At 35.5% G+C, this 24,236-nt stretch overlaps 1 protein-coding gene across 5 annotated transcripts in view; it reads left to right on the forward strand.

Annotated features, from left to right (window-relative positions):
• TMTC2 (transmembrane and tetratricopeptide repeat containing 2) overlaps positions 1–24,236 on the forward strand; it is a 391,387-nt gene that overhangs the window by 252,091 nt on the left and 115,060 nt on the right. For 4 of the 5 annotated variants that reach the window (XM_006083982.3, XM_023749765.1, XM_023749766.1 and 1 more), the window contains one exon: positions 19,419–19,540. In XM_006083982.3, the coding sequence (XP_006084044.1) occupies positions 19,419–19,540 (122 nt within the window). Of the gene's footprint in view, positions 1–1,301; positions 1,353–19,418; positions 19,541–24,236 lie in introns of those variants that run through there. The other variant, XM_023749768.1, reaches the window with a different exon arrangement.

The following is a 24,236-nucleotide window of genomic DNA, read 5'->3' on the forward strand; positions in this document are numbered from 1 at the left end:
ACACACATACACACACACACATGCCTGACAAGGACACACACTTTCCCTTTTTTCTAAATGACAGAAATTTAAGAAATAGTTTAGAGACAGAATGAGGCACAGGTCAATAAACAGAAAAAAAATTATGATTTGGAAGAGGTTAATATATTCATCCTATGTCTCTGGGACCCCTGCCCCAGTTGCCTGTGCAGTGTGGAATGATTTAATGCTCACATTAAAAAGGAAATTGGGGTATTTCTAGTTGTTGCTTCTTTTTCTATTTACTATGATTACTAAAAGCTAAAATTTACCTTCATTAAATGTACTTTTGCCCTTAAACTTCTATAATTTAAAACAGTGCCTTATACTATCCAGCATTTTACCATCAGTCTATCTATTCAGATGAAATATACATGTCCAGGAAGTGCGTGCTTAGCGGGTTTAGATTTATCAGAATTAACTTTTAAATATTAATACTGGATGGTTATTTCTGTCAAAGTGAATACTAAAAGGATCATTTTTCTAGTTTTATCTAAAGAGGCACAATGATTTTAGTTTATATCTTATTCTTATTGCTAATGCTTGGGAAGGCCATTATTTCCAATTTCCCTCAATTATGAAATAAGATGTCTTTCTTTAAACTGGGAAGGAACTCTGACATCCTTGGCAACAGACTGCATTTGGTATCTTGATTGTTAATAGGAAGTGTGGCATTCACTATAGTTAGTGATTTCAGAAAATTCATTCAATTATTTTATGTTAATAATTTGATTGAAAACTCAGCTGGTACCTTGGGATCTGTCTCTCATATGGTTACGCAAATATTGAGCACACACAGGCAGTGGAAGATAAGTTAGTCCCTGGGGTTATTGCTTAGTCCTTTGTCTTATTTTCCATTATAGAAAGAGGCAGTAGCTTTGCCCAGACTCTGAAAAGCACTCTAACCATTTTCAAGGGGAGAATCCCAATATAATTTAAAATTGCAGATTGCTCCCCTAATCATTGTGGTTGCGTTCTGTTCGGTTTTGTGTGAAGGTCTGTTATCTGACCAGGCTTGTAGTTTCAACTGTTTACGAAACTATAATTTTCTCAGAGAGTGAGTTCACCTCCTAATCAAATGGGTGAAATCCTCTGAGTGTTTGCTTTAACTCTTAATACATTTTGATTAGCCTCCATTTGACAAGAAAAAAAAATGGCTCAGGAGATAAACTGCCTTATCAGTTCATCAGTTTCATTACTCTGTCAGCATGTGCTGATTATCCTATCAAGTTTATCAACAGCCTTGAATGTGTTTTCTAATTCTCACATTTACATATTATTAGTGCCCTTCAGGGATCAGTGATGGATTATAATGTCTGGCTAGATTTAACCTGTAAGTATTCATTTTTCTCATGGCTCATTCATTTCCCCCTTAATGACCACTTTCTGCAAACACTTGTGTATATGTATACAAAAATTATTTTCCATCCTACTTTTTCTTTTATTTGAAGGTTAGGAGAAATAAAGGAATATTTGTGAAAAAATACAGTCACATTTGAATGTTATTATTAGTTTCATAACTCAATTCACTGCAGTTGCTCTTTAAAAAAAAATCTACACAAAAACACACTAGTTCTTTGCACTTCCCCTTCCCTTGAACATTTTATGAAAAACTTTTATCACTCTCTATTCCATATGCTGATAATTGACTTATTCGGAATACCAAATGAGCAAGTATATTTTCCCAATCGTGTATTAATGGAAAAACACGTTTGATTTACTTCCCAATTTAATTTTTTTGGTATATTTTATTCTAAGATTGTTAATCTTTACTCTGGCAGTTCATAAGTAAATTTTTAAAAACTATTTAAAAATATATTCTCATTATTCTGTTTGATTTCATAAATCCTAGGTGATTGAATAACAACAATTGAGAAGTATCATCCCATTCAAAATTATGTAAATTACAAACATAAAAATAATGGAAAGCAGATGCTAAATATTATAAACAAAAATTAAACTTTCACCTAAATGGTGGTTGTAATTACAGTAGCAAGGTATGAGAATACATAAAATATTTAGAGATCAAATCACAAAATAACAGCTAAATGGAGATTCAGTATAGGGTGAAGTCAGATAGCCCAGGTTCAAATGATGGCTTTGACACTTACTAGCTGAGCAAATTACTTAAGTGAAGCCTCATCTCTCCCCTCCGTTAGATGGCTGTAATAGTAGTGTCAGCTTGAGGATTAATTGGGATAATGAAAGTAAAGTTATTGGATCAAATGCCCAACCTAGGAAGTGTTTATTTAGATTACCTCCACTGTGATCATTGCCATTTCTGTGGATCTTTAAGCTCCAAATGCCAATGACTGTATTCTCTATCAGTTATTTTTCTATTTACCAATGTAAGTATTATTTCTCTACAGATAAGATTTTGTCATAGTAATGGCCTTACAGTCACTGCTGATTCAACAGGGATTCTATTTAGTTCTGTCCTAGAACTGCTGTATTTTCTCTAGAAGTTCATTTTCCCTTGTCCCTTAGCAACCATAGTCAAAATCCTTCTTTGATCAGTAACTATGTTAACCAAAAGTGAAACAGCTTACTCAGCTAATGCCCAGTTAACAAATTCATTAATAGAGTACCCCCTCTAAATTAAAATTGTCATGTTTAGGTTAGAGTTTCTTCTGTTTTTCTTATCATGGCATATTTTCCCCCTAGACTTAGTTAAAATTATTTTTATTTTAACATCCAGTACAGGTCTTTATTGAATCTCCATTTCTCTTTTATCTCAAAGTATAGGTGTATTTTAGAATCAGAGAATATTGACATTGGAAGACTCATATCTTAAAATCCTCTTAACATAATCACTTTTATTTTGCAAGATAAAAATAAACACTCAAAGTGTATGTTCAGAATTACACAGTTTGTATTAGAACCAGTATAGCTTTCTGACTTAAATTCAAGTGCTTTTCCTATTTAGGCTTCTGTATTACTGAAACTGGCATGTTTTGTACTGTGTCAATATAACTTTTCCTTACCTTTTTTAAAAGTCAGTGAAATGTATATGTATATATTTCATAGATATATTTTTATTATATATCTGCTAGAGGCCCGATGCACGAAATTAGTGCAAGGGGCTCGGCCCTTGCAGCCGTGGCTTGCCTCAGCCCTTGCAGCCCCAGCTTCATCCGGAAGGCTGTCTGGAAGGTTGTTCAGCCGTCCAGTCTAATTAGCATATTGTGCTTTAATTATTATAGAAGATATGTAACAAAAACCTCTTCATCTTCACAAAAAAGAATATTGTGATTTCATCACAGATGCATTAACTATGCAGGGTATTATTTTTTCTTTTTTTTTAATGTAGGATAATTGCTGTCTATCCTCAATTTTTTTCTTCTTTCTCTATAATTACTTTCCTTAAAAATGTCCACTTAAACATTGTTTTTGATAAGATTATGGGGAACAAAATTAGGCTGTAACTTCCAGTTACTTTTATCAGCTAGAGCCCTTTCAAACCCCAGTGGTCATTTTAAGCCTATTTACTATTTAAAATGAAATCACCCTGCTTTCTCAATGCAAAGTAATTGTTGGGTTTAATTACATAAGCAATTTAGGCCATTTCAGTTGGTAATTTATCCTGAGGACAAAGAGAGATAATGTGTTACATGAAGTAAGAGAGAACCTAGAGTTACTGCTCTGTCATTGCAGCCTATAATCACTATGTTTAGAATAATTTTTGTGTGCAAAAATAATTTTTCTAAGTCACATATCCCCCACTCAGTAAAAAGGTGATGGTGGTGTGAAATGGAAGTTCCTGCTCTCAGAGAACTTTCTAGGAAATTTCACAGTTGGTCTGGAGCTTAGTGCCTTCCCTTAATAAGGAAATGCCCATAAATAAAATGGAAAACTGTACTGCTTTAAACTTGAAAATATTTTGTCCATACTGATGTAGGCTGTGCTAAGTTGACTAGACAACACAAACCAAACCAAAGCAGACAAGCAAGGAAAATATCAAGCTTTTTTATTTCTAATGTGACACTAGTGTCAGTTTGCATACATATTCACATTTTCCTATTTTTAAAAAATTGTGCTCGTTTTGGGTAATATGCTTTTACCTTAGGGAAAGGTTATATACGTCTTCCAGGGGAATTGTGTGACAATGACCCATTGCTCTTTATGCCTTGTTTACCTTTATTTTGATCATACTATTTTGATTCTTTTATCCCTGATAATTTCCTAGTTTGTTTGTTCTTTATCCACATTCTGTTACTTTTAAAATCCTAACTCAGTATTGGGAAATATATTTTCCTTCATCAGCCTGCAAATAGCAGATCTTTTACTTACATAGGTTTTCAATCAAAAAGATGTTTCTCATATTCTCTAATAAGAAAGGGGGAATATTGATTTAATTTTGTTTCATGAAAGTAGCTCTTTAATTATGGGAGATTTCCCCAATTTTATTGAGCTATTTTAAGTGAATGAGGAAAGAGCCATCGATAGGAAACACAGTGAATGTATTAGACCAATTTTTGGAGTTAAAAGCTTGTCCAAGTTTTATAATTGTATTTTTTTGAAAAAGAAAATTGTGGAATGAGTTAATGGCTACCAGTGGTATTTAGATTCCTTACTACTATTCCTTAGTACTATTCCTTATTACCACTACTATTCAGGTAAGAAGAATTGACAAACGAGATGTCAAATGTACCCCCTAGAAAACAAAGTGAAAAATGTTTACTTGTAAGTTTATCCTAACTCTACTCGACGTATGTACACTATAGGCTGTTTAGTTGTAGAATGGCTCTAAAAGAAGTTTATTTCTTTCTCATCCTTCTGTGTGGCTGCTTTTTTAGCGGAATCATTTATTTTTGATAAACTCTTTACCTCACCTTGTTCCAGAATATATTTAGAGTAGAGATATTCAGAGTAAATTTTTGACATGATGCTTTACATCCTTCATGTTTTCTTCTATGACTGCGTTTGGATCGATTGAGGCGTTTAGCGTGCTGACTGTGAAAGAGATGGTTTTAACTGTGTGAGATTTGAACTTCACATCTTTCAAGCGTGGAAGCATTAACACTCCAGCAGTGTTAAGCTCTTTATACCCACCCGTTTCCCCTCTTGAGTTCTGGTGAATTTTCTACAATTGCTTCCATTGGCACTCTTGAAAATCAGTGTGTCAGTCCTATAAACGTAAGTATGGTCTTACAACTGGATTAGCCATTGACCTGTGTACCTCCTGAATATTGACTTCTAATTTTAAAGGTAAATCTATTAATAACATTTTCATTTGTTCATCATCAGAAAGGACAAGACCAGGAAATCAGTACTAGGTGTGAGGTTTAACAGTCCAGAAAAGGGAAATGTAACTTTGAGGGATTTTAGAAGTTCACTTTATAATATGTGGAGCCAGTGAGATAAGGAAATCCTGAACTTTTGGCTGTATAGCAAAAGAATAAATATATAAAATTTATGTACAAAATTTATAAAATGTTCTTCCAGAAGTTCACTTGTCATTATAAAATGTAGTGGTTTAATTTTTCTTTTTACTCTCCAGGCTTGATATAAATTTGACATTATGTGCCATGGTTGCAGACATTAGTTTGCTAGGCATTAGTCTATATACTACAAAGGTCAGCAGCATCCAGTTCAGCTGCATTAAATAGGTAATATATTTTGTTTAAAGTTTTAATTAAACCCAGGGCCTGAAGATATATGGTCCCTGTGGGGAGTTGTAACACTTTCATGGCAATAATAAGGCAATAATAATGGTTAGGTCTAATGTCACTTGCTTTCCTGGAAATATGATATGAGACAGTTGATTATATTTCATTGCTATTAAAACCACACAAGTCCACCTGTTAACATTAATTCTTACTTTTTCCTGTTTAATGGTAAAGGAAAAGATTGGTGCTTAAAGACTTTACTTATAAATTCAGTTATGAGAAAATGAATACACTAAAATTAATACTTAATTATATCTTTCTTATTCTCTGATTCCCAAATAGTTTCAATATGTTCTGCTTGGAAAATTTGTTTTCTGAGGCTTCAATAAAAATAAATGAGAAGAAAGTATACATTTTACTCTTTCTTTGGGAAATGTCCATGGAATGAACCTTTTACTAAAGGTTGTAGGGTTGTCTCATCAAATTGAGGTGATATAATGTTATACTTAGAATTTTATTAACTAGATTTTAAAATTTGGCATTCTTAAAAGATGACTATTTTGGTGACTAGATGAAATGGACATAATCATGAGGGAGAAGACAATTTTGTATGAAGGATATAGTTTTTGTACATATTTAGAGTAGGCAAGTAATAAAAATTAAGTTAAAATTAAATATATTTTAGTGTTAAATATATTTAACTGTATATACTTAGCTATATGTGTACTTATGTCTGCTTTTCCTAATATATAAGGAAAAGATTTTTTTCTACATAAAAGTTTCATTTAACTTCCCTAATGAGCTGTTCTTTAGTTTTAATTATATCTCCTGTAGAAACTATTGCTATACTCAAATTGAATAAAGAGTTAAAATAGAACTTACAAAGTTTTGTTCCAGAATATGTCTTTTTTGCCCACATGCTAATTATGGGTATTCATTTTTTGAACTGTCATTGAGTCGTATTTTCAAGTGTTCATTAAAAATAGGATGAATTTAATTAACATTAATATAAAATTATAGTATAAATAAATTATTCATTGCATATTATGGAGACATATTGCCTGCTCCAGAAATACATATGAAATGTATTCATAAGAAGATGTATGTAAAGCTGAAAATGCTTTTATTATATACACTTTTGACATTTGCCTGCAAATATTCAAGTCCTGTTTCTCTGAATACTACTATTTTCATTAATTCTTTCCAGGCTAGTAGAATATTTACTTATTATTTTTTTCTTTTCTCTGGTATAAACCTTTTTTTAAATTAAACACAATTTAGCACTTCCTTGATATTTCTAGTATTCTCTAATTAAGTTATATTAAGCCATTTCATTTACTCCAATGTAATTCTTTCTCTCTTTTTTATTTTTTATTGAGTTGAGAGAGAGAAAGAGAAACATCTATTTTGTCATTCCACTTATTTATGGATTCATTGGTTGATTCTTGTATGTGCTGTGACTGGGGATTGAAACTGCAACCTTGGTGTATTGAGATGAAACTCCATCCAACTGAGCTATCCAATCAGGGCCCATTGCATTCTCTTGAGGACCGTATTATATTTTGAGGGAGAGGATCATCAACTCCACCAACATACACAAGAATATACACCCCCCCCCCCCCACACACACACACAGTCTCCCTTTTTCTTTTTTGGAAAATGCTGAGCATTTAATAGGATTGGCTCCAACAGTGGTTGATTGATTATTTTCAGTGATTTAGTTCTTTGAAAACATAAAAGGAATTGATTAGCCTAGAGAACTTCAGGAGCCCCTGTTGCAAGTAGAGAAATATTGACACAGGATCCTGGCTTTTTTCCAAGTTAAATTTTGATGGCACATCAGTTGTTTCCTGTATATAACCTCACACTAGAAATTAGCAACCTTTTCAACTTTCACCGAAGTTTAACCCCTTTCTTGATGTGTTTTACTTAATGAAATGTGTATTTGCTCCCCTCCCCCCCCCCACCTTTCCTCTTTTGGGATTAAAGCTATTCTTTCAGGCTTTAAGATTTCCCTTAAGTTTGATGCTACCGGACTTGGTGAAGTATTAAATATTGACCTTTTTCATAAGCCTCCTTAATTTTAAGATTTGGGTCATATTTCATTTTACTTCCAACTCCTCCACCCAAATGGAAAAAGTTATTGAAGTCTGTTGTCAGATACTAAATAATCTCACTTATTTCTGTAATCATTTAAAATTCTTCATCTTTTTTCTGCTCTGCACATTAGCTATTGAGGATTTCCTAATGGAATTAATATATTTAAGGCAGGTGGACTGTCTTATTTTTATAAAGATAATGATATAAATATAAGAGATTCCCAAAATTTGACAGCCAATATTATAGTAAGTTTATGGTATAAATAATTTAACAAAGCCAGACTTCCTAATGTTTCTGTGTTAATGCTAACACTGTGAAGTAAAAAGTGAGAATTAAAATTACAGCAAAGTTAAGCTCTTGAAATAATAGACTCCTAATGTCATGTGGTTCCGACAGACCACAGATTCTGGAAGAAGTGGGGCCTTGACTTACCAGTGTCCCGACTAACGAGTTTTTTGAGATACCAGCTGTCTCTCGGCCGATTTTTTGCATTGAGTTGGTAGAGTAATTTGAGTTAACGAGCTCCTTAACGAGCTCGGTCTTGGAACGAATTAAACTCTTAAGTCAAGGCCCCACTGTACTTGATAAAAATGTAACATCTAAATCCAAGTTGATATATAATGTGATCAAATATTTATCATATATTTCTCAAACTCTTTTGAGCCAGAGGCTTCTGAACTTAGGTTGGAGGACTGATCATGACATGAAGGTTTTATGCCTGGTTCTACACATCTCAGAGTCTAGTTTGGGATTAGGAAGCTTATAATTGTCCAGTTAGGTCCTCCAGGTATATAAACAAGGGTGGGGGGAGTTTGGATAAATGAAGAATTGAGTACTAATCTATACTAATCTATACTAATAAAAGAGTAATATGCTAATTAGACCGGGAGACCTTCCGAGGTCCTTCCAGACAAAGGCTCGTAACCCCAAATTTTAGCTCGCAACTCAAAGCAAAAAATCGGCCAAGAGACGGCTCATATCTCGAAAAACTCGTTAGTCAGGACACTCGTAAGTCAAGGCCCCACTGTAATTTGTTGTACTCAATATTAGTATAAAATATTAAAAGAAGCTATAGTAACTAGAGCAGTGTTGTACTTGTATAAGAAGAGAAAACCAGACAGAAGCGACACCCTAGAAACAGATAAAAATCTACAAAACATTTTTGTAGGTAATAAATGTAGAATTAAATATTGGTAAGGGAAGGCAGTTCTTATAAAAGTTGATCTGGGATAATTGATTAAATGTTTGGGAAGAATAAAATCCAGTACTTGCCTCACACCATAGGGCAAAATGTATTTCCTATGAAATAAGTAGCCAGTTGTAATAATGAAATTATATAATTAGGAGAGAATGTATGACCCTATGATGAAAAAAATATTTTTTGTGCATAAAAGATAGTGATAAACCTACAATGGAAAACTCAACTTGATTGCATACATAAAATTAAAATAGTCTGAAACAAAAAACTATTTAAACCATCTTTTGCAATATCATAAAGGAAAGATAAATACAGAAATTAAAAAATGGTTTAAATCCATTAAATGATAACTTAAACATAAAAATATTCATGGGTAAAATTTTGTGAAAAAAATTGTGAAAATTTCTGCATTTTCATTAATCATTAAAATAAAAACTTTAAATGAAGCATTTTTATCTTTTCCAATGGATATTTTAAAAAGCATTAGAATCTCTTTTGATGAGGCTTTAAAAAAGTTGTTCTCATATACTACTTGTGGAAGTGAAGTATTTTATCTTAAATGTTAAATTTGCCAATGCTTTTTAGTTTGAGAATTCAGCTGCTACATATGTATTCTAAGGAAATCATAGAGAAATGTAAATAAAAGGACATTAATAGGATGGTAATTCCTGAAGTTGGTATAGCACCTCCATAAAAATGTGGGAGGGGATTTTTTAAATAAACAAAAATTGAATATTGATCTTGAATGAGAAAATTGAATTTTGGAAAAATTACCACATTTTTATTTAATATAGGAAAACACTAGAAAGAACCTAAATACTTATTAAAACTACCGAAATTTTATTGGTTATATAATTGATTTTTTTAGTATGTAAAATAAATTCTGGAAAAACACTAAAATTTACCAGTTGCTATCTATGAGTGATAGAATTAATACAATGTAATAAAATTGTGATCTTTCAGACTTTCTGTAATGAACAGATATACTTTTAATTAGATAGCAAATATATAAATATTTAATAATAAAAAAAGGAATTATCAGGACTTGATTGGGATATAGTCACTCTTAAATATATTATCTAGAAAAATCCATGAACATAGCAGTTCTTTTTAAACTGACTAGGATATTGTCACTGATTTAAGTAATGAGTATAAATTAGACAACATTGGTGATTCTACAACTGATCATCTATATCATTTTGGAGACAAAGGAGTTATTTATTCTTTGCTCCTCATTTTGTAGGTGATAAAACCAAGGCCCTGTAAATAAATTACTTGTTCACAACCATACAGCTACTTAATAGTAAAGTAAAAATTTGAAACCCCGTCATCTAGCTACTATTTTGTTATAGAATTCATAATTTAATGCTGCATCATAATTGTAAATGATTTCAACAGGTAGATGAAACAAATTAATCAACTAATTAAAATGGTTTACTTTATTTTAAAATTATGTGGCAAAATTAAATTCTAAAAAAAGAATTTAAAGTAGCATACAAAAAGAAATAATCATAAAAGTGTGAAGATTGGTAAAGTGATCCTGAAAAACAATGGCCAGCACATTAAAACACTAAGTACAAAAACCACCAAAGTAAACCTAATATCTTAAATGGAAAATAAACATTTCTGGAAAATAGAGGATTACCTGAGTGACCAGGTAAGTCCTCAAATTTGGAAAGCCTGGAAATTTGAAAGATTATCTAGAATGCCTGAAGATCAGGCAAAGTACCCCAACATTTGGAGGATCAGCCATGAGATCAGTTCTCTGTATCAGCGTGGAAAGCCTGCGGTAGTCGTGTGGGGCCTGCTATGAGGGCTCCTATTATTCTCGAGAGGCCAGAAAAGTGCTATAACCTCTGTGAGGCCTTTTGCAAAAATAGATGTTCCCTCCATTGTGCTGGGGTAGCATTTTTTTTTACAAACATACTTTTGAAACTTTTATAATTTCTTCAGTGATAGCTAGGTATACCATGTGAGTCAGTGTTGTTCACACCTCTTGTACTCCTGTTCTGCTGTCAAAACATGTTCCTAACTACTTACCACCTTTATTATTATTTAGTTGATATTTTTTCATTCCAAACCATAACTATGAAATCACATTTTTAAAGTAGGTTAAATGAAATTTATAAGTACTAATTTTTTAAAAAAGTTTTTGTGTAGTTTCCTGTGCATCTAAAAATTGAACTTGGAAAATGCTAATAAATATATTTATTTGTCACTAGATTACAGCAAGAACCATGCGGGCAGGAATGAGTGATATTAACTTTTATGTTTACCATCATATGCATAATCCATATGGTTAACCTAAATTGATATGTAAGATATTTATTCAATATTTTTTTAGAAAAAATTACTGTAAGGGGTGATCACTTTTGGTAAGGTTGATCACAGAAGTTTTTTTGTTTGTTTGTTTGTTTTTTAAATAGGGAATCTGGGGCAAGGAGAATTGGATGAAGATGGTCAAAAAGTACAAATTTCTAGTTAAAAAAAGTACTGGGGTTGTAATGCACATGATGACTGTAGTTACAACTGTTGTGTGATACATTTGGAAGTTGCTAGATCCTAGATCCTAAAAGTTCTCATCACAATGAAAAAAAAACATTAAAAAAATCTCTTTTGTATCTGTATGAAAGTATGGATGTTAACTAAACTTATTGTGGTCATCATTCATAATATATATGTCAGGGCATATGTGGAAACTTTAAACTCATACAGTGCTGTATGTTAATTATATCTCAATAAAACTGAAAAAAAAGGGGGGTATTCAAATCATATCTTAATTTAGAAGTATCTTGAGCAAGGGCAGGAGGAACAAAAGGAAACACTGGCAAATATGGGTTCTATGCCCCACTACATGCTCTACATGCTCAGCTGTCCAGAAACCTGAGTCATGAGAATCAGTGAGATCTGGCCTCTTACATCATCAGTAGTCCAGATTTTTTCCCTTTAAGGAATAAGTTTTGCCTGGGTTATTTAGACACAAGCTTTTCAGGGAGGAAGGATGACATTATTTGTTTTACATCTGAAACTGGTTTATATCTGCCTGAAGCCAACCTGGAGACAACCAAATCCCTTTTGTCCGTGCCTGAATCAGAAAGAAATCTGAGTGATAAACCTGATCACTATATCATTGCACAGCAGATCTTCTCATTCTGATGGAAGGGCCTCTATTATGTCACTTTCATTTTTTGCAGGATGAGAAGGAAAAATAATCATCATTGCTTTTTATTTTCCCCTCTTGGGGACTATAAACATTTTTTCTGTAATTGTAAGTTAAGAATTACAGTACCAGAGAAGATGACTTGCCTTAACCCCCTCCCTATACCCATTCCCAACCAAGTATCTTCATTTCCTTACTTATTAAATTTGCTGAACTTTCTTTTCCTGTGGCCACTTCTTTCATGGAATTTTTTATCATTTTGATCAAGCTTAAAGTATTACATATGTCATTCTCTCCTAAAACTGAATCCCCTGACAGCACTTTTTGCAGTAACCAGATCCATCTCTAATGATTGTTCATAGTATTTAGACAGAATGATATAGTGGAAAGAGTCGGGGAGAACTCTGATTTGAATCCTGACTCTGGCATTTGCTTGTTTTTGAATACTGAGCAAGTTGCTTAATCTTTTTTTCTTTCTTTCTTTTTTTTTAAATTTTTTTTATTGGTTAAGGTATTACATATGTGTCCTTATCTCCCCATTACCCTCATCCTCCCCACTTATGCCCTTACCCCCCTGTTGTCTGTGTCCATTGGTTAGGCTTAAGTGCATGCATACAAGTCCTCTGGTTGATATCTCCCCCTTACTCCCACCCTCCCCTTCCCTCTAAGGTTTGACGGTCTGATTGATGTTTCTCTGTCTCTGGATTTGTTTTTGTTCATCAGTTTATATTCATTATATTCCATAAATGATATTCATCTTTCTCTGACTGGCTTATTTCACTTAGCATAATGCTCTCCAGTTCTATCCATGCTGTTACAAATGGTAAGAACTCCTTTTTTACTTCAGCGTAGTATTCCATTGTGTAGATGTACCACAGTTTTTTAATCCACTCATCTGCTGATGGGCACTTAGGCTGTTTCCAAATCTTAGCTATGGTGACTTGTGCTGCTATGAACATAGGGGTGCATATATCCTTTCTAACTGGTGTTTCTAGTTTTTTGAGATATATTTTTAGAAGTGGGATCACTGGGTCAAATGGGAGTTCCATTTTTAGTTTTTTGAGGAAACTTTATACTGTTCTCCACAGTGGCTGCACCAGTCTGCATTCCCACCAGCAGTGCACCAGGGTTCCTTTTTTTCCGCATCCTCGCCAGCACTTGTCATTTGTTGATAATAGCCATTGTGACAGGTGTAAGATGGTACCACATTGTGTGAGTTGTATGAGTTCCCTGTAAATGTTGGAGATTAAACCCTTATCAGTGATAACATTGGCAAATATTTTCTCCCATGCAGTGGGCTTTCTTGTTGTTTTGTTGATGGTTTGTTTTGCTGTGCAGAAGCTTTTTATTTTGATGTAGTCCCATTTGTTTATTTTCTCTTTAGTTTCCATTACCATAGGAGCAGTATCAGTGAAGAAATTGCTTTGGCATATGTCTGAGATTTTGCTGCCTGTGGATTCCTCTAGTTACTAGAGTCTAGTATTTTTATGGTTTCCTGTCTTATGTTTAAGTCCTTTATCCATTTTGAGTTTATTTTTGTGTATGGTGTAAGTTGGTAGTCTAGTTTCATCTTTTTGCATGTATCTGTCCAATTTTCCCAACACCATTTATTGAAGAGACTGTATTGACTCCATTGTGTGTTCATGCCTCCTTTGTCGAATATTAATTGAGCATAGTGGTTTGGGTCAATTTCTGGGTTCTGTATTCTATTCCATTGATCTAAATGTCTGTTCTTGTGCCAGTACCAGGCAGTTTTGAGAACAGTGGCTTTGTAATACTGCTTGATATCTGATATTGAGATCCCACCTACTTTGTTCTTCTTTCTCAGGATTGCTGCAGCTATTTGGGGTCTTTTTTTTATTCCAGATGAATTTGTGGAAAGTTCATTCTAGGTCTATGAAATATGCTGTTGGTATTTTAATGGGGAGTGCATTGAATCTATAGATTGCTTTAGGTAGTATGGACATTTTAATGATGTTGGAAACTAATGACAATAAAAACACAACTATCCAAAATCTATAGGACACAATGAAAGCAGTCCTGAGAGGGAAGTTTATAGCTCTACAGGCCTTCCTCAAAAAACAAGAAAAATAAATCAACTAACTCTACAACTCAAAGAATTAGAAAGAGAGCAACAAGAAAAGCCCAGAGTGAGCAGATGGAAGGAGATAATAAAGATTAGAGCAGAAATAAATGACATAGAGACCAAAAAAACCCAACAATACAAAAGATCAATGAAACCAAGAGCTGGTTCTTTGAAAGGATAAAAAAGATTGATGAACCTCTAGCCAGGCTCACCAAGAAGCAAAGAGAGAGGACCCAAATAAACAAAATCAGAAATGAAAGAGGTGAAATAACAACAGACCCAACAGAAATATAAAGGATTGTTAAAAATACTATAAACAACTCTATTTTAACAAACTAAACAACCTGGAAGAAATGGACATATTCCTAGAAAAATACAATCTTCCAAAACTCAACCAGGAAGATTGTAAAAATCACAATAGGCCTATAACTATGGAAGAAATTGAAGCAGTCATGAAAAAGCTTCCAGCAAACAAAAGCCCAGGGCCAGATGGCTTCACAGGGGAGTTTTACCAAACATTCAAGGAAGAACTAAAACCTATCCTCCTCAGATTATTCCAAAAAATTAAAGATGAAGGAACACTTCCAAGCTCATTCTATGAAGCCAGCATCACCCTAATACCAAAACCAGATAAAGACAACACAATGAAAGAGAATTACAGGCCAATATCCCTCATGAACATAGATGCCAAAATCCTCAACAAAATCTTAGCAAATCGGATCCAGCAGTATATCAGAAAGATAGTACACCATGACCAAGTAGGATTTATCCGGGGGATGCAAGGATGGTACAATATTCGCAAATCAATAAACGTGATACATCACATAAACAAATTGAGAGATAAAACCAAATAGTCATATCAATTGATGCAGAAAAAGCATTTGACAAAATTCAACACCCTTTTTTGATAAAAATTCTCAGCAAGGTGGGAATAGAAGGATCATACCTCAACATAATAAAAGCCAAACCCACAGCCAACATCATACTCAATAGGCAAAAACTAAAACAATTTCCCCTAAGAACAGGAAAAAGACAGGGATGCCCACTCTCACCACTCCTGTTCGACATAGTACTGGAAGTACTAGCCATTGTGATCAGACAAGAAGAAGAAATAAAAGGCATCCAAATTGGAAAAGAAGTAAAACTGTCCTTATTTGCAGATGACATGATACTGTACATATAAAACCTTAAAGACTCCATCATAATTATTAGAGTTAATAAATGAATTCGGCAATGTAGCAGGATACAAAATTAACGCCAAGAAATCTATGGCATTACACCTATAGTGAACTTACAGAAAGAGAGACTAAAAAAGCAATCCCATTTACCATCACACCAAAAAAATTAAGATACCTAGGAATAAATAACTAAGGAAGTAAAAGACCTATACGCGGAAAACTACAGGACACTGAAAAAAGAGATAGAGGAAGACATAAATAGATGGAAGAACATACTGTGTTCATGGATTGGTAGAATCAAGTTGCTTAATCTCAGTGAGCAGCACTCACTTCATTTGTAAAATGAGACAGATATTAACTGCAGTGTAGGCATACTGTAAAAATATGAGATAACATATTAAAGACCTTAGTAGGGCCAGAACCGGTTTGGCTCAGTGGATGGAGCGTCGGCCTCTGGACTCAAGGGTCCCGGGTTCGATTCTGGTTAAGGACATGTACCTTGGTTGCGGGCACATCCCCAGTGGAGGTATGCAGGAAGCAGCTGATCGATGTTTCTCTCTCATCGATGTTTCTGGCTTTCTATCCCTCTCCCTTCCTCTCTGTAAAAAAATCAATAAAATATATTTAAAAAAAAGACCTTAGTAGGTAGTTAATAAATAAAACATTTTATTTGATAGGCAGCTTGATGCAATGGAAAAAACCATGGGCTTTAGGGCCATTCAAACCTTTTTGGATGGGATTTCTACTTGTCCTCCTGCAAGTCACTTATCATACCTGAGCCTCCTTCTCATCCATAAAATGAATATTCTAACTCTTAGTGTGAATGAGAAATGAGAAATATGAAGCCCCTACCTTGTCAGTACTTGTTTATTGCTTAAATTTTTATTGAGTTACCATTTAAACACATTTAAATAGATATATGACCATTTTCTTGCGTTTTAGGTTTTGCATCTTGATTTTATTACCACTTTTATGGATTGTTTTTGTGTTGAAGTTCCCCTTAGAACTAAAGTGCATCTCAGATGCTAAATATTTCCCCCTTAAGAATTGAGTAACGTCTGCGGCAGCAGCATTTTTAAAGGTCATCCATGGATTATTATTGCCCTTCCTTATTCCTTTAATTCAAGAGATAAGCCCAAGGCAAAGTGAAATAAACTCCATGGCAAATTATCACAGACTAGAAAACAATTTTCTTGGAGTAAGAAAGCGAGTGTAATTTTCACCTGAACCAGAGCGGCAGAAAGTTTGTGATTAGCCTGCAGCAGCTGGGTGAAGCAATGTGCTCTGAGGCCAGACAGGCCTGGGCTGAATCGCAGCTTTACAGTTTCCACATTTATGAGTCTTTGTGTTTTATTTAGCCACTATGCTGCTCACTTTCCTCATTTGTAAAATCCAGGTAATGACATTTCTTAATAAAAAAATGAGATGCATATATAAAGCAACTAATAGACTGAAAACATGTTTCATTTTACAAACCTACTCTGAATAGTTGGTAGTTACTGAATGGTGGTAATTAGTTAAGGCTTCTTGAGGGAAATGAGAAAACATTTTGCATGCCCAAAGATGCAGAATGTGAGGCGTGGGAGCACATAAATCAGACATTTACCCATCCCCCAGCTTGCTATTCTGATTCATAGTAAACTTCAGTGAATTATTGTCATTGAAATCATTTTTATTACTGAAATATAATGAGTGGTTATATAAATATTTTCTAAGTTGTAATGAATAATACCCAACTAGGTTGGCTATGTACATTTTTCATATATTTTCCAAGATGCATTATTAGATTATATTTTCTATTTCTAGTCCTTTGATATTTCTCCATGTCACAAGTTTTACAAACTAATAATTGCTTATGAGTTTTGACTGAAGACAATGGGCCAGCCATGAATTATTTAGTAAATTAATAATATTTCATTTCAAAAGTAGGTTTTAATAATGATAGATTTCTGACTTAGAAAGAAAGTACACTGTCTGAAGTGATTTTTCAGACATCATCAACTTAAATATAGATATTTGAATCTCAAGCTCTATGGCATTGTGGTTCTCTTGCATTCTTTTACTAGACAGACAACCTACTGTTATTATTCTACAAATTAATTGGAATTTTTATAAATAAAAAGTAGAAACTATATTAAATGCAATGATTGTACAACTTCTAAAAAGTGACTTATGAACACTTGAAGATCCAAAGTAGAATTTCAGGTTGATTCCAAACAACCTGCAAACAGGCCCATTTTCAGCTGTAACTCTGATGTTAGTATGTTTTCTGATGGCTTTAGAATACATTTTAGAGATAAATATTTGAATACAATTTACCATTAATTGCTTTAAAAATTTCAGTACTTTAGAGATTGTGCATCCTTCCTGTTATATAAATTATATCTAGAATGGTTTTAATGTGAAGAGCAGTTCACTTTTCCTAAGAAAAATTAATATTTTCTTTATTTGGGAACATTTGTTAGTTTGTCATGGCAAAAAAATAAAATATAACTTTGACAGCATTTCAGTTTTTATAAAGATATTGTAACAAAAAACAATATAGTTATTACAGAAAATTAAAAAATTTATTCCTAATCTTACCAGTCTAACAACTGTGAGCATTTTGTGTATTTCATTGCAGTCTTCGGCCTTTACTTCAGTAGTTCTTGCATCTCACCCCAAGCATGAGATTGAATCTAATCAAATTCTTTTAAAGTGTGAACACGTTTTAGCTTTAGTAAAACAATACAAAACGCTTTCTAGCTATTATTTTCATGATAGTATAATTTAAAGACTATTCTCAGAACTAGAAACACATAGATGTATGTAAGTAGGTACATACATATACTTTTCACAATATTTTTTACTGACCAGTTGAGCCAGGGGCACTCAAAAGGTCAGGAGACTCAAATTAATTCAATTCATCAAACATATTAGTATTGACAATGCTGTACTGATCGAAGGAGAATATGGTTAAAATAAAAGGAAGCTTGCTCATCCTTGATATAAGGATATACAATCAATGTAGGTAATACATATAGAAAAAACAACTGACTATGAGCATAAATGGAAAAAGCTATCATAATGATGATTAGTTAAGCTGTAAAAGTCTGCTTGAAAAATAATGCAGGTTACCAGCCTATTGCTTGGCCTCAGGAACTGAATAGCTTCTACATTTGCAGTGCTTATTAAAGCTACAATATTTAACTTAAATACATAAATTATCTTAAAATATAATTTTTCCATTGGGTGATTGTTCTCCATAATCATATAAGGGAGAGAGGCAATATAATAAAAGAGCAACTGCTATACTTTTGGCATTATTTCCAATTATTTTCCTCTTACTTAGCTATTAGTAAAATGTTATTTGGTAGGTAAAATTTATATAAACTGAAAGTAATAACAGATGCCTCAAAGGCCTCAGACTAGCTTTAGAGTTGGTGCTGGGCATGATAAATAATTTGTCATATATTTATTAGATTTAAAAATGAAAGTGGTAAAGTTTGTTTACTTATTAAAATATAAAGTGCAAATAATTCTGAAAAAATCTAGCATTAATGCATAATCATAAGTTTGTCATTCCTTCATTTAATCTTACTTTCTCAATACGGTTGTAATCCTTACAGGGTAGGACCCTAAACTTCTCTCCTCTGGATCCTGCATAACGCTCTTCACTTAATAGTTATATTATATACGCTTATGTTTCTAAAGGAATGAATGAACATGAATTAAAAAAGCAAATGATTATATATAAGAAAGAACACTTATTTTCAGAAACACACACACACACACACACACACACACAAAAATGGTGACAAAGCACATATACTTGGGAATCAGATTTTCCTAGATTAAAAATTAAAGCTTTACCACTTAGTAAACTTTTTATTTTAGCCATTTCACTTAATTTCTCCAAACATGTTTTCTCTTCTGTAAAATGGAATGATGACGAGTTGTAGCGAATAAAATGAGATAGCAGATGAAAGTACTGGAAATGTCACGGAATATAAGCATGGTGATGCGATGCTGTTGCAAAGGCTGTCGGAGAGCTGTGTCCTCAGATTGATTTTCACGCTTCATTTTCCAGGTGAAGCGTACATGCGGTTAAGCAAACTCCCGGAGGCAGAGCACTGGTACATGGAATCACTGAGATCCAAGACTGACCACATTCCTGCTCATCTCACCTATGGGAAACTCCTAGCTCTAACGGTGAGTACCTACCTTCCTCGCCCTTTAGAAATTGGTTTTCGCCATGCAGACCGAGCTAGATGTGGTTTGAGGTGCTGGTTCTTAGCCAGTTGACTCATAATGATAGCAACACTAAGTTAGAACCCTATATAGAAAATGTGGAAAAAAGTATTTCTTTGACTGTGGGGTTTCCTTTATATAAAATTTGACATGTCATGATTCCTGATGTAACTTAATGAAAACATATAATTGGAGAATCCCCAATTTGTGGTTACATAATGAATTGTCATAATAACAATATTTGTGCAAAGATTATGTTATTATGTTACTATAGTTCCACAAGCCAATAGTAACCCCAAACTGGCAGTAATGTAAAACTAAGTCTAATTCTTTTAAAATAGGCAAACTGGTGTGTCTGTGTGTGGATCAGTATTACCTGGAATTTCTTCTAACTGAAATTATTATAAAAGAAGTGGAGCCACCATTTGGCCACTCATTATGTGACAAGCACTCTTAGAGGCCAAGTTCCATGAAAGTGGTGTTAGTTTGAAGCACAAGAAATTGCTGATATTCTACTCTTATTACTTACAAATGTCAAAATTTCATTTGTTTCAAAGTATTATTAATATTTTTATTTGATACAACAGATGATTGTCCAAAATATGTGAAGTTTCTGAGCTCATCCAGCTACTCAATAGAACTAGCCTTCAATCCTAATCTGAATCTATTACTTATACTGCTTTAGTTATATCACCTGATCTTTCTCCAATATTAATAAAAATAAATGAATATAAGGAACACACAGCAAAAGGTCAGGAAAGTGATTCCTAAGTGAGTGCATAGAAATGTGTCTTATAATTATTTAAAAGTAATAGCATTTACTTTCTCACAGAAGATGCTAGATTAAACACTTAAGATGTATCTATTCTAAGATATCACTAAAATGCTATTAGAGAAATTATATGGGCAGACTAAGTAACCAGAAAACATCTCACTAAAAAAAAGTCTAGAAATGCTAAATAAAATATAACACATATCCTCTTAATGCATAGTTGAGCTCAAAAAGTAGTAAGAGAATTTTCCTGTAGCTAGAAATGAAAGAACTAAACACCATAACAGTAAACAGCGGACTATCATGTAGCTGATTTGGGATAGTTTATCGCTTATGACAACCTGTGGGAAGGGAAGAGGTGTTTTGTTTGTTTGTTTGTTTTTGTTCTTGCTGGAATAAGAGACAAAGCTCCAGATTGGGTGGAAGGCTAGGAATTAGATGCCTAATAAAGCAGATAAATTTATATTCTTAGTGAAAGGATAATACAGACTGAGATTGCATACTGATACAAGAAAGTAGCCTGTCTCAGCATGGGATCTGAATGGAGAATGAAGGAAGTCTCTGCTGGGAGTTTATCCTAAGTTCTTTTCCTACCAGGCTTTGGGTTTTGAATTTACCTAATTTGCATAATCAGGGAATTTCTAGGCCAAGAAATTAAATAAAAAATCAGCCCACTGAAAGCTTTTGCCAAATAAATTATGGATGTCCTTCAAAAAAAACAATTAAATCTAGAAAGAATTAGTGAGGTATGGAAAGAATGGTAAACAAAGTAATGGTTATTATGTTGGTAAATTAGAATAAACTTTTACTGAATAAAAGATTGAAAAAGAATAATCTCATGGGAACGATCAGAGTGAGAGAAGAGATGATAGTTAAATTGATTTTGGAAGTCAGAAAGTGGAAGGAGATATTACAACTGATTTCTCAGAGCTGGCTTTGGGATGGGATAACAATGAAAAGATATATTACGTACTCAGAAAGAAACCTGGGGAGACCACTCAAGATTTTGAGGCAGCCAGCTTAGAAGAGAGTCAAAGAGCATAAAACGAGGTAATCAGTTATAACGTATGGAGCAGTCAGACCTCTCCCCCATGTACACATGCCCCAACCAGGCACTTCCCTGTACGGCAAGCGGAAGGAGGCTCACGGTGGCAGAGCTGTTGAATAATAGAGGTCAGTTCTCAGCAACAGCTTGCACAATTGAAAGTGGAATGAAAGGGACTGGAAAGAAGATTGAGTGAATGTCTTCCAGTGGATACTCGATCGTCAGTACCCTCCCCTACCACATGCAGAACAACAGCACAGAGTTTATACTCCACCAGCTACCCCACCTCACCACCCCACACACATCCCGCCTCCCAAGAAATTGTTGAATTCTTTTCTAGAGAAACTGATCATTGTAAAAAAACCATTTCCGCATACCTACTTTTGGAGAGGCCCTATAAATCATAGTTCCTAAAGCAGATACACAGAAGTGAATCTGTCTAGTCTAGGAAGCACATCTGTGCCTAAGGAACATCATTCAGCTTTTATTTAACTTACTGCTAAATATCAACGGGCAGATGCCCTGGCCAGATGGCTTAGTTGGTTGGAGCGTTGGTTGTACACCAGAAGGCTGTGTGTGGGTTTGATTTCCGGTCAGGGCATATACCTAGGTTGCAAGTTTGATCCCTAGTAGGGGGAGGGAGAGAATAGGGGAGGCAAATGGCAATGTTTGTCTCATACATTGATGTTTCTCTCTCTCTTTGTCTCTCTTGCTCTCTCTCTGTGTCTGTATCTATCTCGGTCTCTCTCAAATCACTAAAAATCATGGTATCAGGTGAAGATTTAAAAAACATTTATATATGCACAACCATGGATCACAAATCATAATATAAAAACCTCAAATGTAAAAGATTGGAACTGATACAAATTATTAGGAGGACAATGAAAGAAAGAGAAGAAAAAACGCTTCTTAACTTGTTAGAAAGAGATGGCAGTGAAGTATTTCATGAAGCAGGATGTAATTAAAACATAAATAATGAAAAATGAGAAAGAGCTTTTAAAAACACTAATACAAAAAGATATGTGCACCCCTATGTTTATTGCAGCATTATTTACAATAGCCAAGATATAGAAACAACATAAGTGCTCATCAATAGACCATTGGAGGAAGGAGATGTGGTATAAATACACAATGGAATGTTACTTGGCCATTATAAAGAACGAAATCTTACCATTTGCAACAACATGGATGGACCTAGAGCAGGGGTGGGCAAACTTTTTGACTCGAGGGCCACAATGGGTTCTTAAACTGGACTGGAGGGCCGGAACAAAAGCATGGATGGAGTGTTTGTGTGAACTGATATAAATTCAAAGTAAACATCTACACTAATAAAAGAGAAATATGGTAATTAGCATACGACCGCTACCCTTTCCATTGGCTAATCAGCATATCCTTATGCAAATTAACTGTCAGTCAAGATGGTGGCCGGCAGCCATGCACTGAAGCGAACAGGGAGGCTTGCTTGCTCCAGTGAAGGGAGGACTCCAACGTTCCCCGCCTGACTTGCCGGCCTCTCAGTTGCAACTCTAAGCAACTGTGTTGCAAATGTAGAAGCTAAACAAAACCCTAGAAACCGGCTTTCAGTCAGCCGGGCTTCAGCCAGCTGGACCGCAACATTGTATCAAATACAGAAGGTAAAGGCCAGAAACCTGCTTTCAGCAGCGAGGCCTCAGAGCTAAAGCTGGCCCAGAATGGAAAAAAAAAAGAAAGAAAAAAAGGAGCAGTTGGGAGCTTCAGTCACCCGCCAGCCTGAAAACGGCCCTCAGCCCCTCAGCCAGACTGGCCAGGCACCCCAGTGGGGACCCCCCACCCTGATCCAGGACAACCTTTCAGGGCAAACCAGCCAGCCCCCACCCGTGCACCAGGCCTCTATTCTATATAGTAAAAGGGTAATATGCCTCCCAGCACCGGGATCAGCGGAGCAGCGAGGCTCCCGGCACCGGGATCAGTGTGACAGGGGGCAGCGACCAAACCCCCTGATTGCCCTGCGGCTCTGTGTGTGACAGGGGGCGGGGCCACAACCTCCCTATCCGCCCTGCTCTGTTCGTGACAGGGGAAGGCGCCCCAACCCCCTGATCAGCCCTGCTCTGTGCCTGATAGGGGGGAGCTCCCCAAACCCCTGATCGCCCTGCGGCTCTGTGTGTGACAGGGTGCGGCGCCCTAATCCCCCCCCCCCCACGGGCCCTGCTCTGTGTGTGACAGGGTAGAGCCATAACCTCTCCATCGGCCCTGCCCTGAGTGTGACAGTGGCAGCGCCCCAACCCCCTGATCGGCCCTGCTCTGTGGGTGATAGAGGGTGGCGCTCCAACCCCCCTCCACGGGCCTTGCTCTGTGTGTGACAGGGTAGAGCCATAACCTCCCCATTGGCCCTGCCCTGAGTGTGACAGGGTGCAGCGCCCCAACCCCCTGATCTGCCCTGCTCTGTGTGTGACAGGGGGGAGCTCCTCAACCCCCTGATCGGCCCTGCTCTGTGAGTGACAGGGGGGAGCTCCTCAACCCCCTGATGGGCCCTGCTCTGCGTGACAGTGGGGAGCTCCCCAACCCCCTGATCGACCCTGCTCTGTGTGTGACAGGGTACGGAGCCCCAACCCCCCTGATGGGCCCTGCTCTGTGAGTGACAGGGGGCAGCGCCCCAACCCCCTGATCGGCCCTGCTCTGTGCATGACAGGTGGTGGCGGCTGCAACCTCCTCATTGACCCTGCCTTGGGGGTGTGAAAAGGGGGGGGGGGCCCCCCCCCCCCCCAATCGGGCCCTACCCTAGAGGGTGGATTGAGGGTGGGGATTTCAAACCTCCCCGTCCCCACCCTGGCTTCTGTGATTAAAAGGGGGGGGGGCCCCAA

The sequence above is a fragment of the Myotis lucifugus genome, unplaced genomic scaffold (assembly GCF_000147115.1).
Source record: "Myotis lucifugus unplaced genomic scaffold, Myoluc2.0 scaffold_9, whole genome shotgun sequence".
In the NCBI taxonomy this organism is placed as follows: Eukaryota; Metazoa; Chordata; class Mammalia; order Chiroptera; family Vespertilionidae; genus Myotis; species Myotis lucifugus.